The 17,049-nt window shown below is 36.4% G+C and overlaps 1 protein-coding gene across 1 annotated transcript in view; it reads right to left on the reverse strand.

Moving 5' to 3' along the window:
* Positions 1 to 17,049, reverse strand: part of PCDH15 (protocadherin related 15) — a 1,039,293-nt gene that overhangs the window by 14,182 nt on the left and 1,008,062 nt on the right. Inside the window, exons 32-34 of the mRNA XM_067710150.1 lie at positions 8,530 to 8,748; positions 6,344 to 6,352; positions 5,338 to 5,490 (exon numbers count right to left, since the gene is read on the reverse strand). Of these exons, the coding sequence (XP_067566251.1) occupies positions 5,338 to 5,490; positions 6,344 to 6,352; positions 8,530 to 8,748 (381 nt within the window). The remainder of the gene's footprint in view (positions 1 to 5,337; positions 5,491 to 6,343; positions 6,353 to 8,529; positions 8,749 to 17,049) is intronic.

Below are 17,049 nucleotides of genomic sequence, written 5' to 3' on the forward strand. Positions count from 1 at the left end.
GGTGAGATTAATAATCTTTTAAATTAAAAATGAGGAAAAAACAGCATTGCATTGAGTTTCAAGTAAAAGAATGGAATCTTCTTTAATGTTCAAATTTGCCTCCACTTGAAGCTTATGGTCAACAAAAGAGTTGTCCATTTAAAACCAGAAAAGCAACATTACAGTGAAGTAAACTGACTGTGAGTTTGTGTTTCAATTCCCTCAACAATATTGTGCAAATTCTCCTGGTTTTGTTCAGATGTCATTTCCATATTTGTTGTCTCTGAAAGGCAACTCATTTGAAGTTTTAAGAGGTGTGCTGGTGGATTATTGTTTTCTATTTGACTGTACATGTTAGCTACTGACTTTTCAAGTTCTGCTAAGTTTTTTATATGCTTGAGGATGCCTTTTGGTTCCCTTTGAGGATTTGCATTACACACTGTTGTTGATGTTGACAGCTGTATTGCAGTGGACTTCATTTCCTTGGCTGGTGTCACATTGACAGTGTGTTTAATAGCTGGTGTAAACACACACTTCGTGGATGGAGCTGAAGTTGAAGGAGGCAGTGAAGAAGGAAGACGAGGAGATGGTGGAGGAAGAGAGGAAAGTGAAGGTGGAGGAGAAGTAGAGGGAGGAGGAGGGGGAACAGATAGTGGAAGAAGTGGAGGAGGAGGACAAAGAGGAGGATTAGAAGGAGGGGAAGGAGGAAGACTGGAAAGAGCAAAAGGAGTAAGGATAAGAGGCACAGGAGGAGGAGGAGAGGTTTTTAGTGGATGGGGAAGGTTTTCGAAAATGTCCCTTTTGGCTTCAAAAGTCATCATACAAGTGGGTGTCTCTCTGCTAAGGAGTGCAGAATTTAAAATGCAAGGCATTGACGGAGAAAGTTCCAAGGAACAGTCAGCAGGAGAAACAACATTAGGTTCTGATTTGAGTTCCACAGGTCTTGAAACAGTTGGCAAAGTGGAGAATGAGGGGTGAGACCAAGGAGAGGAAAGTGAAGAGTCTGAAGAGAGAGATTGCAACTGTTCTGTTCCTTGTATAATCAGTGATTCACTTTGCCTTATTTCCTCTTTTTCTGTTACATTTGTGTCTTCAGCTGTAAGCAAGGGACTATTGTTACCTCTTTTGTTTGGATTGGTTCCAGTACTTTCATTTTCAGCTTCTTGCCTGTTGCTTTGCCTTTGCTTTAGAGCTATGGTTTCTGACCTATTGGGAAGTTCCCACATTGGTCTCCTAGGTAAGCAGACTGGCCGATTCCACGTCCTCTGAATCTTTTCTCTTGGTCCCCTCAGAAACTCATTCTTGGCTTGCGTTTTGGATAAAAATGACTCTACAAAATCTGTTCTTAGTAAAAAGTCTGAATTTGTTGGTCTTTGATCTGTATATTCCTTGTAAATGGTACTGTGGGTATATAAGTCATCATCATCAGACATCAGTGTGAATTCTCTTGCAGACTTGGGCCAGCTGTTCTTAACAGATCCATCTACATGAGTCTGCTTGTGAGCCTCAACAGTACTGGAAGAAAAGTGCTGATGTTTCCTGTCTTCTGAGACTGATTTATTTTCCCTGCTTTGTTGGAAATGGTAGAGAAGGAAAAGACTTGAAAGAAAAGAAGATAATGAAATGTAAGGAAACAGGTTGTGACATAGCTTTTATGAGAAAGATGTTTTTATGGTTCTCATTACTACTTCAAAATATAAAAGGCCAAATAACACTAATCTACTAAAGCAAGCCATTACTTTGATGTTTCTGTTCTCAAAAAAGCAGGGCAGGAAAAGCTAGAGAGCTGTGAGCAGCATGAGAAATTTTCATTTTTTAAAAAATGTGTCAATCTGCACACTGATTTTTTTTTCTTTTTTTAGTTTCCATGTGAAGCTTCCATGACCACACATTATAGTTCTCTCATGTATAAATCACAGTTCTCCAAATTGCAGACCAGCATGTTGGCTAGTGGTTTCATACCCTTTGCCTTGTTTAAGGATGCTCAGAACTGACTGTTTTGAGGAAAGGATCCTTAGCTGTATCTGATTCAGTACCTGTCCATTATCTCTCATTTTGGTAATTCTGTCCTGGAGCTAAAAGTACTCTCCTATTTGACATAAAGCTTGCAAGAGGATACAGAAAGAGCCCCTCAATTTTATGCTTAATAGTTTAAAAACACTATAAATATTACAAATAAGAAGAGGGGCTTCTGGTGTTTCTTCTGAACATGATATGGATCAAATTTCAATCAAGACTCACTTTAATGAAAAGATATACTAATACAACATAGTTTTGATATCACTGAAAGATTTGCTCAGGCATGGTCATTGAGTCATAGTGGCTATGCATCATAGATAAAATTGGATAAGTCAAAGGACACAAATAAGTGTCTCTAATGAAAGCATTGGGACCCTTTCCCCAGAAAGACTGGGGACTTGTGGTTTTAAATAGTTTGTCATTAGACTTTGCTCTCAAGCTCAGAGTAACAGATATATTTTCGTTATTTAATATTTACCAACATAGTATAAATGAAATAAAAGGGAAATTTTTTGAAAAAAAATTAAAAGCCACATTGACACAAAGCCACATCCTAATAAAAATTAGGATGAGAAGGGAGACAATAAAGTGATATATAAAGCCAAAGTTATTATTGTGGCATTTGGCAAAAATACAAACTGGAAGAGAGAATTCTTAGAGGTGGTCAGGACCTCCTGAATAATTCAAAAAGTGGAGACAACTTGGATTAAACAAACAGCAATCACTTTTAAAACATTAAAAAGTAGTTTTTAAAAATCAGGGTTAACATTATATAGCAGTTGTTTCTGTGTAGATCTGTTCTTGGTTTTCTTTTTCTTGGAAAGAACTGTCTGTACAATACCACATCATTTTTGATGGAAAGATATCCATAAATATTTTTAACAAATTAAAAAATAAGGAGAGTTTTGAAACTCCTTTTGCTAGGCACAGGTACTATCTGTGGGAACACTTGTTTAAACTCATGCAATTTCAAGATATCAAGAGGGAATGAGGTATAGAAGATATAACTTTCTTTTTAAAAGTAAATGTACAGTTAAAGATGAAGATTACTGTATATAGTCTAAAACAGCAGTTAATCTATTCTATTGCATCTTTTTTTTTTCTAATACCCTTGTATTAGAATATTATTTACTTACTTATGCCTATGTATCCACAGGTGAGAAAGAGAAAACATGTGATAGAAAAAAAAAGGTTTTGACTATAGTTAAATTGAGATGATTATGAAAATATTAACAGGAACTTGCTTTAAACACTTAATATTCATATCCAAAAAAGAAAATGCATGTATCTTATATTTTCTTTGTATTTATTCATATGAATAATTTTAATAATGCTTTAGATAAACTCATACGGCATTTATTTGGTTATCTTATCACAAAAAATTACACCTAGCTATCTATCTCCTATACACAGGTAAAATTCACCTCTATCAAACGTGGATGACTTCAACTCTAAAACAGAAATTTTAAATGAGATTCTAAGAATTGCTTCTATGTCCTAAGTGAAAAGTTACTCCACACTGATTTATAAAGAAGACCTAAGTATTGTTTGAAGGAATATAGAAGTACTATGATGACTCTTACAGAGTAATTGTTGAATCTACATGAAGTTGTTAATTATTTTGTGAAGGCTTTTTGTTTTTCAAAATGACCTTTGATTTTTTAAAGAAAATATTTGATAATAATTCATTTGGAGATAGCTTATTTTCTAGTAATTTATGCTTAGAATCCTTGAAAAGGTTTTTGAATAGATAATTTAAACATCTGTCAGATAATAAATGTGTAGAACTTGACACTTCAATAAATACATATTAGAATTAGAATTGCAAAATCCTCTACTATCTACCACAATTTTCCAAATAAAAATAATCCCTAAGTGTTGCTATTTGAAAATTATCATCATCAAATATATGATTCCAGGTGATGTCATAGTATACATATATTAATATATATATCCCTCACTAATTTCAAATAAAACACATTCCACTTTCCACATAAATCTTTTTTTAGTTCACACATGTTTTGCTAATTGTGGTCAAGACAATCAAAGAGAATCAAATCTTATTGGCTCAATTCCTACATTCACCAATAATTCAAAAAGAGACCATCATTTTCAACTTATAAAAAAAATATTTAAAGCATGAATCCTATATTATATTATTACTCTAGAAGTAGCATGCCAGGCATTAAGTTCTTTTAAATTCAATTTTAGCATTAAAATATATATTAAAATCAGTTTTAACATTTTAAAAACTATTTTCAGTATAACCTTGTATAATAGTATTAATACAGCTATAATATGATATATATGTTTAAAAACAGTTTTCCCATTAAAAGGTAAATTTCATAATTTTTGAGGCTCGCTTTATTCCTACTAGTAAATATTACAAATATAACACAGTAGAATGTGTCTTAGTCCCTCATTCCACCAAATTCCAGTTAATAAAATTTTCCTGGATTTAATTTAATCATATTCAAAATTGTATAATATCCTTGGTGGTTCTGCATTTCATGTTGATACAGTTACTCTTGAATTTTTAAAAAATATAGATAAGTTAAACATCTCTAAAAGAAATAAGGGTTTGAGGGTAGCATCGTTATAGAAACTATGAAGTCTTTTAGCAATAATTTAAAAGACTTTTTCAAAAATGATGGTTTAATATTGCTTAGAGAGTCCAAATAGTGCAAGAGAAATATTAAGTTATATATGAGAGTATATACAAGAGTTATAAATATTAAGTTATATATAACAAGACAGCAGTCTCATTAGAGAGGAATATGATGAAAAGAATATTCCTAAGTGGTTAGATATTTAAGATTAATTCTTTATTTTCATTCAGATTTTAATTATTCTATTGTATAACATCTTAAAGTAGTATCTTAGAAAAGTCTATTATTTTAGACCACAGAATTGTTTTTTTCTTACCAAACAGGAGTTGGCTTCTGATACCAAATCAGGAATTACTATTTTACGATTGTGCTTTATTTTCCTCATTTTTTATGAGAAAATATATCTTCAGAATTAATTTTTAATTTGGGGGAAAATGCCTGATTCTGAAGGTTTAGAAATTAAATATGATACTCAAGCTATTCATCTGCAAATGTCTCCTCAAATTGAATACTTCTTTCCTGTTACTCAGTTTTTTTTAATGATCTTTTGTTTCTTGGTTATTACTTTTCAATTTAACTTTTCTTAGGTTTTCATCTTAACAATTTTCTGTTTGAAATAATGTAATAAAGCAGGCTGTAAACGGTACTTCCACATCAAGTTGAAATTAAATACTCACCACACAGCATCCATCAAAACCCACTTCTAAAAGCCCCTGAAAGGTCTACTTACGTCGTGCTGTCCCCCACTTCTTCATAGAGATGCGCCCCTGGAGGCGGCGGGGGCGGCGGGGGCGCGGCCACTGGTGCAGGGGCAGGCGCTGCAGGTTTCGCTGCAGTTAGGGTGGATTGCATTCGGGCTGTCTTGGTGCACTCAGCTTGGCGCCTTCGGTAAAGTAAGGATGTTTTGTAAAACTCATTTTAGAAATCATATACTTATCAATAGGCTACCTTTCAATAATAAAGTCCAGTTATCAGAGGAACTCAAACATTTTTACACAAATATTTGAACTTATTAACTGATAAAATTACAAAAGCATCCCCACAGAGTATCTTTTATGTATAAACCCTTCTCCTTAGTTCTTTAAAATATTTACACCTTGAAAAACAGGTAGAATTCAGTAGAAAAATTTGCAAATTAAGTTAAATGATAACATTAAAGGGAGAAGGCAAAATATTTATAAAAAATGTGATTGATAATTGGTAGTTGTTTAATGATCTCTTTCATAACGTGAGGCATATAGAAGATACATAATTTTCCTTCCATCTATTTAAAGAAAAGTTATTTAAAAATGATTTAAAACATTTTTGACATTAGTTTACAGGGGCTGTGTAGATGTACACATTTAGGAGGGAGATTTGGTTAGCTTTTATTTCCTTTGAATTCCTAGGAATGCCTGTGATTCTTGCATTGGAGGTAAGCTGCTCTTTTTTGACTTTCTTGGGTCCTGATTGTTAACTCTTGCCTCAAAATCAAGATCCCAAAGGGTGGATGGAGGCTATAAGGGCAAACTGTCTTTTTCACATTTCTTCCACTTGTATCCAATTGTCTAAAACTAGCTCAATTCTATATATACAAAACCACAAAGGAATTTGAACTAAAAAGTAGCTCAAATACAAACACAAAATAGACAAATAATACATGGTTCAGGGCAGGCTGCCTACCTTATCAGCGTTATCTCTTTTTTTCTTTTTATATCACATAAAATCATATGCAAAATATTGGTAATTATACTTACACTTTAAACCTGTTTGGGAAGCAATGAATAAAAAAAAGAGAAAGCTACATGAGAAATACTGCATTCATAATATTTTAACATTTGATTTAATCTAAATTATGAATAATTTACTGGTTAAACTCATAATGACACAGACTTAATGACATAGTAGGGGAACTATGTATTTCAATTCAAAAAGTGAAAATGGTGACCACTGTCAGTCCTACAAGATGTTAAAACATTCATTGCAGGAAAACAAAGAAATTAACAATGGAATAAAAAAACTGGATTAAAACATGCATATGTGAATTTCAACGCTGATAGAGAAATGGAATATTAAAGATGATATGATCTTTATAATTAGTTTTTTGGTTTACTACACTTGAACAATATTAAAAGAATGGAGTCAAGCAGCAATCCCTGATTATACTCTTGGCCTCACTTTGAAGCTGAAGCTAGAATTGGAAGGTGCCACTCCTGGGTAATGAATTTATGACACTTTTTTTCACATGTGCATCCTAGTTTTCCATGCATAGCAAATTTCAAAGACACATCTTAGTATTAAAGAATAACCATTCATTCTAATCTATTTATAAGCAGAATACAAATGTACAAAAGTTAGGTTTTAAAATATTAGAATTTTACTTTGAAACATGTTTACTTCTGTTACTCTATAAAAAAGAGTTACCAAAATTCATTCATAGAGTGTTAGGCTGATTACTGAACTAAAAAGATTAAATAATGCATCTTTACAATGTTTAAATATTAAGCATCTTAATTTTTTGTTAAAATTCAGACCATTTAACATAACATCCAGGGTGCTTCAGTTTTGATCACTGCATTGTCTGCCAAATATATGAAGTTTTCTCACTGATTTTAATGCTAGCAGGATATAATAAAGCTCCTTTGAGAAATATTTGAATGAAAAAGAAAAACTGTAATACAGACTAAATTTAACATGAAAATTAATATTGGATTGATAGCTTAATCTAAAAATTTGTTATTAAGTTTGTGCATAGGCTTTAGATTTGGCATATCAACTGATTTATTAACACACGTTGAACTCCAATATATCAACCTAAATGTTATATTTGCAACTTCACATTAGTTTTGTGAAGGAAAATATTCCTATAGTATCTTCATGTAGAGGGTACTTTTTAACTTTCAGGTTGGAATTACCTTATCTTATTTAATTCAAAAGAAAATTCTCAGTGTTACACAACAAAGATAACAGTTTAAGAATATATAAGGACTTTTTCAGTCCTTTCCTTTTATTTTAAATGGTGAGTAGCTGTTCTACCATTATTTCTTACTGTTTTTTATGTCAAGTAATTTATATGACTTATGATTCCTGTCTGTCATTTACTTTCATTTTGTGGCACCTTCAGGGTTACCTCTCTTCTTAACCTATTCCACAATTTTTTCACCAATCATCATCAATAGGGATATACTTAAAGTACAGCCCTGTATCACAAAGGGTCCTCATTCCTAGTGTCAAATAAAGAATAGCTCGCTAGACTATTTTAAATATAGATGTTTAAATTAGGAAAAATTTACTTGACTACTTTGAAGAGCCTAAACAAGAAAAATATAGATATTTTAAATGGATATATTTGCCTGTAGGAACCAGAGAAATGTAAGGCCTCTACAGCCAAAATATACTGTTAGATGTTACAGTATAGGCTCTAGCAAGGCTAGCCAGGAAAGAAGAAACCATATGGAAAATTACATATTGTGTGCTACGATTTTTAAATGATTTTTTCAAACATTGTAATCATCTGCATAGAGGTAAATTTAACAATACGGATAAAAACCTAGCATGACAATGTATTTAGGTTACAGACCTTCCTTTGGAACTGGGTTATCTCTATATGACATTTCACTGCCTTTGCCCCAGGATACCTCGTACCTTTCCTGCAAGGCTCTTAACCTGATGAAGAGCATAAACAAAGCTACAGGAGGTAACCTAATATTCCTAGCAGATAAGAATATTTAAGAGCACAGGAACACTGAGCAATGTGACAAATGTTTTGAAAGTTTGTATTGCTTTCCCTTAAAGGAAGGTCATTTGGTACAAGAAGAATACAGCACTCCCAAAATGGCTGCAGCCTTAATATTTTACAGCTACAAAGCCATTTTAGCAGAGAGAGTTTTTTGATAATGCCTTCTTGAGGAACTCTCCATGTTCAGCATGTATGAATACTTACTGTCTGTAGCTGACCAAAACCACCAAGACGGCAGGAATACAGCAGAGGATGATGATGAAGGCCAGAGCCAGCAAGGCCCCTTCTGTGTAGCCTAGACTTTCTCCTCGCTTCTTAATGCTGGTTACTGCCGCTGGAGGCCGGATCTCCAGAATGCGTCCTCCTTCCCCGTAATACGGCTGAAAGTCTTTATTGATATCGAGGAGTTTGCCATCTAAAAATCTTTATTGTTAAACAGTAAAAGCAATGATGTTAACAGAGAAAGGCTTTTATTTATTTATTTATTTATTTTTTGCGGTACGCAGGCCTCTCACTGCCGCGGCCTCTCCCATCGCGGAGCACAGGCTCCGGACGCGCAGGCCCAGTGGCCATGGCTCACGGGCCCAGCCGCTCCGCGGCACGTGGGATCCTCCCGGACCAGGGCACGAACCCGCATCCCCTGCATCGGCAGGCAGATTCCCCAACTACTGCGCCAGCAGGGGAGCCCGAAAGGCTTTTTTTTAAACAAAATATTTTTTGTGATACCTTTTAATATTTTCTTTAATTATAACATAAGCTGAGTCAGAAGTCTTATTATGAATAAGAAAAGCATATATAAAAAGCAAGACCAATAAAAAAGAGTAACGCCTCTATATTCACATATCAAAGATACTAATAACAATGACCCTTACTTAATACACTTACAGACTGGGGGAAAATAATTACCAATGTCATTGAAATTTATATCACTATGTTGAGATTATTTACTTTAAGTTATTCGGGTGGGATAAAATATAATATTCTAAATTATTTAGTATAGTTTAAAAATATATTCCTGCATTATATATCCTTCGGTTCTCAAAGTAGTCCTGTAAAACAGAACCTTAATACTGACTTCCTGCAGACCACAAAGCTACACAGTTAGGGAAACAAATCTGAGATACCAACCCAAGCCTTCATAGTGTATCTTTGTGTTTCAACACACCACCTTAAATACTGACACTCTCAAATCTCAAACCAAAATACCTTTATGGGCTAGGAGTGAACAAATTAAAAAGTTTTTTCTTCCTGGAAAGAGAAAACTAAATAAATGATGCAGGTAGTAAATCAGTGTAGTCAGGATGACAGGAATTGGTGGTCAATTTAATCTAGTAGTTCTTGCAAACCCTTTCTCTAAATAATGCAAGTCCAACTATGAGCATTGTGTTGGGGAGGAGAATTAAGGAATAATTGTTACTTAATTCTATTAGACTGAACAATTTTTTTTACATATTTTATGCTGTAATTAGCAGGCATTTTTTTTTCAAAATTCCCCAGAAACACTTAAATGATCCTTTACAAATCCTATAATACTGAAGCAACAATTATGTTCTTAAAACCACAAAGTCGCAATATGTCTTAGGTATTTTTTTTAATTTTTAAGACTTTTATCTATAAAGGTGAAATGTCTTGCTATAGAAAATTGAAAAACACAAAATAGTTCAAAAGGCAAAATTACTCAAATGCCCACAATACAAAGATTACTACTGCTAATATTTTGGTGTACTCAAGTCTAATCTTTTTTTTTTTGCTATTAATAAACATTTTTATATACTTGTAACTACACAGCATACACAAAGTGAAAATATTTTAGAAATACATGTCTTAATATAAAATACCATACCTATGCTGAAGATGTGGAAAATACAAAGAAATGTGAAAGAAAAGATTTAAATGGCCCCAAGTTTCACCATCAAATGGTAACCAAAGAATGCTATGCTTGTGCATTTTACAGGCTATTTCATCCCTTTGAATACTTTTTATTCTAATTTTCCAAGTGATCATGCTGACTTTAAATCTAGTTAAACACACTGTTCATAGCTTCCATAGAGAAAAAAACAAAGAGATGCTTGATATCAGATATGAATTCCACTGGATAGTTTATTAATCTTCCAATTTAGGAAACCTAATGGCTCAAGTGACTCAATTTTAGTTTTAAAGCTACACAGTTTTTCATTTAAGTTTTCATGCTATAACTTAAGGCAGTTAGGATGCTTTCCTTGTTTTTTTACGAATATGCTTTTGGAGATGAAAATATACTTTTTATATCAATTTTTCCAGGCCATTTTCAGATACATTAAGAAGTATAATACAGTTTTACCCATTGTTCTAAGTTCTAGATTGGAATAGAATTGTAAAACACTTTGTTTGAATTGTTTATCAGATAAAGTAAGAAATTCCAAATGAAGTACAGATAAGAGTTATTGTCGCAAGAACTGTATCATTAGAAACTGGGAAGGATCAGAAGCAGAGGAAGATCATTAATTGCAGGGAAAATTTATTCCTATCATGTGTATCCATGGATCACAATTCTATTGGATTCCTACTGGATTCTATTTGATATCCAAACCACCTAAAGGAAGATTTATTAGTCTTTTTATGCTACAATAACTCCATTATTTAGATCTTCATTTTGTTTTATTTCTCAATTTCGGTAATCGTAAGTAATTGTTTACTAGAAGAGTTGATAGCTTTTGAATCCATAACTGATCTAGAATATCTTTCTTTTTTGCTGTATATATGCAAAACAACTTGCCTAGGCCAAGATTCTTAAGTCATAACATTTTCCTTAAAATATTGTGGATTTGATCCCATTGATTTTTGGCATTTCATCATGCAGGTGGGATGTATAAGGCTTATCTAATTTTTATTCCTTTACGATTAAGTCTTTTTTTTTTGTTTCAATAGTTTTAAAACATACTCAGGTACTTTTCGAGGACATATGACAACATTTTCATTCATTTCACCTGTAATGTAATGAAATATTTTAATTACATTTTTACCTCAGAGATACATGCAATTATCAGGTTGTATCTTGATTGTCCTCTAAATATATTCTGACTTCTGTTATGATTATTTTTTTCTTTTCTATAATATGCTGTGAACTTCTTATGTGTATACTTCATTTTGCCAGTTTATTTTTCAGATGCTTTTTCATTCTAGGCAAGGTTGAATCCAGATAGTCAATGGATTTTAGGAGAATTTCTTCCTAAGATCGAAAAATTAGCCCCAAGAAACTTCAGGCTTTTGTTTTATACTTTTTCTGATTTCAGGACTAAGAGCTCTACTGTCTCCTAACATCCATGTAAATCCTTGAGATGAAATCTAATTGACCTTCTCGTGAATGTGCACTAACCCACACCTACTCCATGTGAGCAGAGGAAAGGCATACTCCAAATGGCCTAAGGGGAAAGCACTTCATCAAAGCCCACCACCAGGGACTTCCCTAGTGGTCCAGTGGTAAGACACCGCACTTCCACTGCAGGGGGCATGCGTTCGATCCCTGGTCAGGGAACGAAGATCCTACATGCCACATGGCTAAAATCAAAACAAAACAAAACAAAAAGCCCACCACCATTTGGAGAAGGTCAATCCTCACTATTCTTTTGTGGAGCATTTTTTACCAGAAGCAGGTAAGGATTCAGGGCATGCAAAACACATACACCATTTGTCTTATACGGTCTTATTTTCTACAGAAAATATTAAACTGTTTTCTAGTGGTTTCTGTAAGAGAATTATTTCCAGAGATATAGTCTACCTCTGAGTCATCAGGGTGTTATTTCTTTTATTTTGTTTTTCAGTATTTATTACTGATCCCATTTTTCACCTTACTTATTTAGAAAGGAGATAAAGCTGTCAGATTCAATATCAATAAAGAAATGTGATTTTCTCTTTATTCTCATCCATAGTTTACTTAGCTGCTGGTTAAAATGCTTTTCAAGTCTAAGGGTGAGGTGAACAGACCCCTTCCTAGTATTTAGCCAACATTAATTAATTACTGCTCTGTTTTCCTGACATGAGGTAAATTCCTAAGCCAATTCCATGTCTTCTGATTCACCCAACTGATGGAGCACATGCAAACAGGTATCCCTGGCTCCATTCACTTGAACACAACTTTCAAAGTACAATGTATAACTACAGACCACTCTGCATTTTACCTTGAGGATTTCAGTGTTTCAATGTACATATGGATGTAGAAATAAAGGGGAGGGTGAGCAGGAGAATGTATTCTGTACTTCACAAAAGCACACACCTAAACAGTGGAGGGGCAACTGCCTATTTTCTTTGTCAGTAAATAATGTGCGTCTCTGAAACAGGTTTACAGAATTGGCAATGGTTAACATATCTGCCCACATTCATTCCACTTGGATAAGGTTGTTCTTAATAAAACAAATCAAGGGTGGACCGCTATTTCCTCTATACAGTTCCACAATTATTTTAACTAAATTCTAACATTTAGTTTTCCAATTATTTGGATTTTCAGTATATTGAATTTTTTTTCTGGACTTAGTAAGTTGAAAGAAGTTTTATCAGAAGTTGGTAGTTAGATTTATTTTAAAGTATTTTTTAACATTGTACTTTTTTTTTTTTTTTTTGCGGTACGCAGGCCTCTCACCGCTGCGGCCTCTCCCGTTGCGGAGCACAGGCTCCGGACATGCAGGCCCAACGGCCATAGCTCACGGGCCCAGCCGCTCCACGGCACACGGGATCCTCCCAGACCAGGGCATTGGCAGGCGGACTCCCAACCACTGCGCCACCAGGGAAGCCCTTTAACACTGTACTTTTAAATGCAGTTTGTAGAATATATCAGCTTTCTCTCCTTCTTCTTTATCTCTCATTTACTATCTGGACAGACTAATTTTAAGCAGACTGGACTATTAAGTGTACAAGCTAAAATTGTATTTGCTCATTTTTAAATTTAATTAAGTTTTGCTTTAAAATAGTATGGTCTGTTTCTGCTCAGAAGGCAGAAAGCCTTAAGAGAATGTGGCACCCACCCTAATGAAGGGAAAGTCAAATAGCATTAAAATCATAAATTTTTTTGCAAGCATAAAACCAAATTCCAAAGAGTGACAGTTTCCTCCAACAGTGGGATGAGACCATGTATTGTCTCACCTTTCTCAGAACAAGCCACAAGTAGGTACCATAAATTCAAATAAAACAAACCAGCTAAATTTTTAATAAATGCTTAAAAGCTAAGTGTGTATCAGCATGTAAGGTTAGATAGAATAAGTGACCCACAAACACAAGTGGGGGTTTGCACTCACTCGCAAACTCTTTTCCATGGCCCACCATAAGATAGATTGGGTACAGGGCAGGAGACCAGAGAAATCCTCTTCATAGTGCAGGGATATAGGCAGCTAAGGCTGGGGTGCTCTGCAATTTTCTGGACCTGTATCTCACATAAAGCAAGAGCCATATATAGAGAGAGGGAGGAAGTACTCCCATCCCTAAGGCTCAAGTAAAGGTCCACTGCTTCTGGAGAAGAGCTATGAGCAAAATCCACCCCATCTGGGGGAGGAGAAGGAGCTCTCTTGGGCCTAAGACCCTGCAAAGTAGAGGTCTACTACTGGTTGGGGAGGGGCAGGGAACTCTCTTACACCCAAGAACCTCCACAAATATGAAGCAGAGTATGGATGCCATGGGAAGGCATGGAAGAAAAGCTGAGAAAGCCCCACCCCAAATCCTAGGCACACCGGCTAGACAAGGAAAACAGAATCCCCCAACCTCTCATTGTCTCATTCTCACCCTTAGAGTAGAACCAAGCAATAAGCAAGAGCCATTTACTACATCGGGAGAGTTAAGAGAATGGAGAGAAACCCTTTCTGTGTCACAGGCATTCAGGAACTGCTGAAAGATAAAGAAAGCAATAGACCAGACACAGAGGTAACCCAGATATTGGAACCGTCACATAGGGACTTTGATACAACTCTGATTAATATTTTACAGGATCTAGTAGTAAGGCAGAAAACATGCCTAAAATGATGGAGAAACTCAGTAAAGTGGTAGAAACTGTAAGAACCAAATGGAAATGCAAGAATTTTTTAAAAAGATATGAAGATGAAGAATTCCTTCAATGAGCTTATCAATAGGCTAACATAGACGAATCAGTGAACTTGAAAACAGGGCAGCAGAATTTATTCAAACTAAAACACAAAGAGGGAGGGACCTTCAACATGGCAGGGGAGTAAGATGTAGAGCTCACCTTCCTCCCCACAAATACATCAAAAATACATCTACATGTGGAACAACTCCTACAGAACACCTACTGAATGTTGGCAGAAGACCTCAGACTTCCCAAAAGGCAAGAAAATCCCCAGGTACCTGGGTAGGGCAAAAGAAAAAACAGAGACAAAAGAATAGGTATGGGCGGGACCTGCACCTCTGGGAGGGAGCTGTGAAGGAGGAAAAGTTTCCACAAACTAGGAAGGCCCTTTACTGGTGGAGATGGGGGATGGCCGGGGGGCGAAGCTTTGGAGCCACAGAGGAGAGCGCAGCAACAATGGTGCAGAGGGCAAAGCGGAGAGATTCCTTCACAGAGGATCGGTGCCGACCAGCACTCACCAGCCTGAGAGGCTTGTCTGCTCACCTGCCAGGATGGGCAGGGGCTGGGAACTGAGGCTCGGCTTCAGAGGTTAGACCCCAGGGAGAGGACTGGGGTTGGCTGTGTGAACACAGCCTGAAGGGGCTACTGCGCCACAGATAGCTGGGAGGGAGTCCGGGAAAAAGTCTGAAACTCCCTAAGAGGCAAGGAACCATTGTTTCAGGGTGCGCGAGGAGGGGGGATTCAGAGCACCGCCTAAATGAGCTGCAGAGATGGGGGCAAGCTGCGGCTATCAGTGCGGACCCCAGAGATGGGCATGAGACGCTAAGGCTGCTGCTGCCGCCACCAAGAAGCCTGTGTGTGAGCACAGGTCACTATCCACACCTCCCCTCCTGGGAGCCTGTGTAGCCCGCCACTGCCAGGGTCCTGTGATCCAGGGACATCTTCCCTGGGAGAACACAGAGAGCGCCTCAGGCTGGTGCAATGTCACGCTGGCATCTGCCACCACAGGCTCGCACCACATTCCGTACCCCTCCCTCCCCCCATCCAGAGTGAGCCAGAGCCCCCGAATCAGCTGCTGCTTTAACCCCGTCCTGTCTGGGTGGGGAACAGATGCCCTCAGGCGACCTACACGCAGAGGCGGGGCCAAATCCAAAGCTGAGCCCCTGGGAGCTGTGAGAATAAAGAAGAGAAAGGGAAATCTCTCCCAGCAGCCTCAGGAGCAGTGGATTAAATCTCCAGAGTCAGCTTGATGTGCCTGCATCTGTGGAATACATGAATAGACAACGAATCATCCCAAAATTGAGGCAGTGGACTTTGGGAGCAAATGTAGACTTGGGGTTTCCTTTCTGCATCTAATTTGTTTCTGTTTTTATGTTTATCTTAGTTTAGTACTTAAAGCTTATTATAATTGGTAGATTTGTTTATTGATTTGGTTGCTCTCTTCCTCCTTTTTGTTATATAAATATATTTTATTTTCCTTTTTCTCTTTTTGTGAGTGTGTATGTATATGCTTCTTTCTGTCATTAGGTCTGTATAGCTTTGCTTTTACATTTGTCCCAGGGTTCGGTCTGTCCGTTTTTTTTTTTAGTATAGTTTTTAGTGCTTGTTATCATTGGTGAATTTGTTTTTTGGTTTGGTTGCTCTCTTCTTTCTTTCTTTTTTTTATTACTTATTTTTTTTATTTCTTAATAACTATTTTATTTTATTTATTTTATTTTATTTCCTTCTTTTTCTTTCCTCCCTTTTCATCTAAGTCATGTGGCTGACAGGGTCTTGGTGCTCTGGCCTGGGGTCAGGCCTGAGCCTCTGAGGTAGGAGAGCCGGGTTCAGGACACTTGTCCACCAGAGACCTCCCGGCACCATGTAATATCATGTAATATCTCCCAGAGATCTCCATCTCAACACTTACACATAGCTCCACTCAATGACCAGCCAGCTACAGTGCTGGACACCCTATGCCAAACAACTAGCAAGACAGGAACAAAACCCCCACGCATTAGCAGGGAGGCTCCCTAAAATCATAATAAGTTCACAGACACCCCCAAACACACCACCAGATGCAGTCCCGCCACCAGAGAGACAATATCCAACCTCATCCACCAGAACACAGGCACCAGTCCCCTCCACCAGGAAGCCTACACAACACACCGAACCAAACTTACCCACTGCGGGCAGACAACTAAAACAATGGGAACTACGAACATGCAACTTGTGAAAAGGAGACCCCAAACACAGGAGGTTAAGCAAAATTAGAAGACAGAGAAACATGCAGCAGATGAAGGAGCAAGATAAAAATCCACCAGATCAAACAAAAGAAGAGGAAATAGGCAGTCTACCTGAAAAAGAATTCAGAGTAATGATAGTAAAGATGATACAAAATGTTGGAAATAGAATGGAGAAGATACAAGAAACGTTTAACAAGGAACTAGAAGAACTAAAGAGCAAACAAACAACGATAAACAATGCAATAAATGAAATTAAAAATTCTCTAGAAGCAATCAATAGCAGAATAACTGAGGCAGAAGAACAGATAAGTGACCCAGAAGATAAAATAGTGGAAATAACTACCACAGAGCAGAATAAACAAAAAAGAATGAAAAGAATTGAGGACAGTCCCAAAGACCTCTGGGACAACAGGAAACGCACCAACATTCGATTAATAGGGGTCCCAGAAGAAG

Source organism: Pseudorca crassidens, chromosome 16, assembly GCF_039906515.1.
Source record: "Pseudorca crassidens isolate mPseCra1 chromosome 16, mPseCra1.hap1, whole genome shotgun sequence".
Lineage (NCBI taxonomy): Eukaryota > Metazoa > Chordata > Mammalia > Artiodactyla > Delphinidae > Pseudorca > Pseudorca crassidens.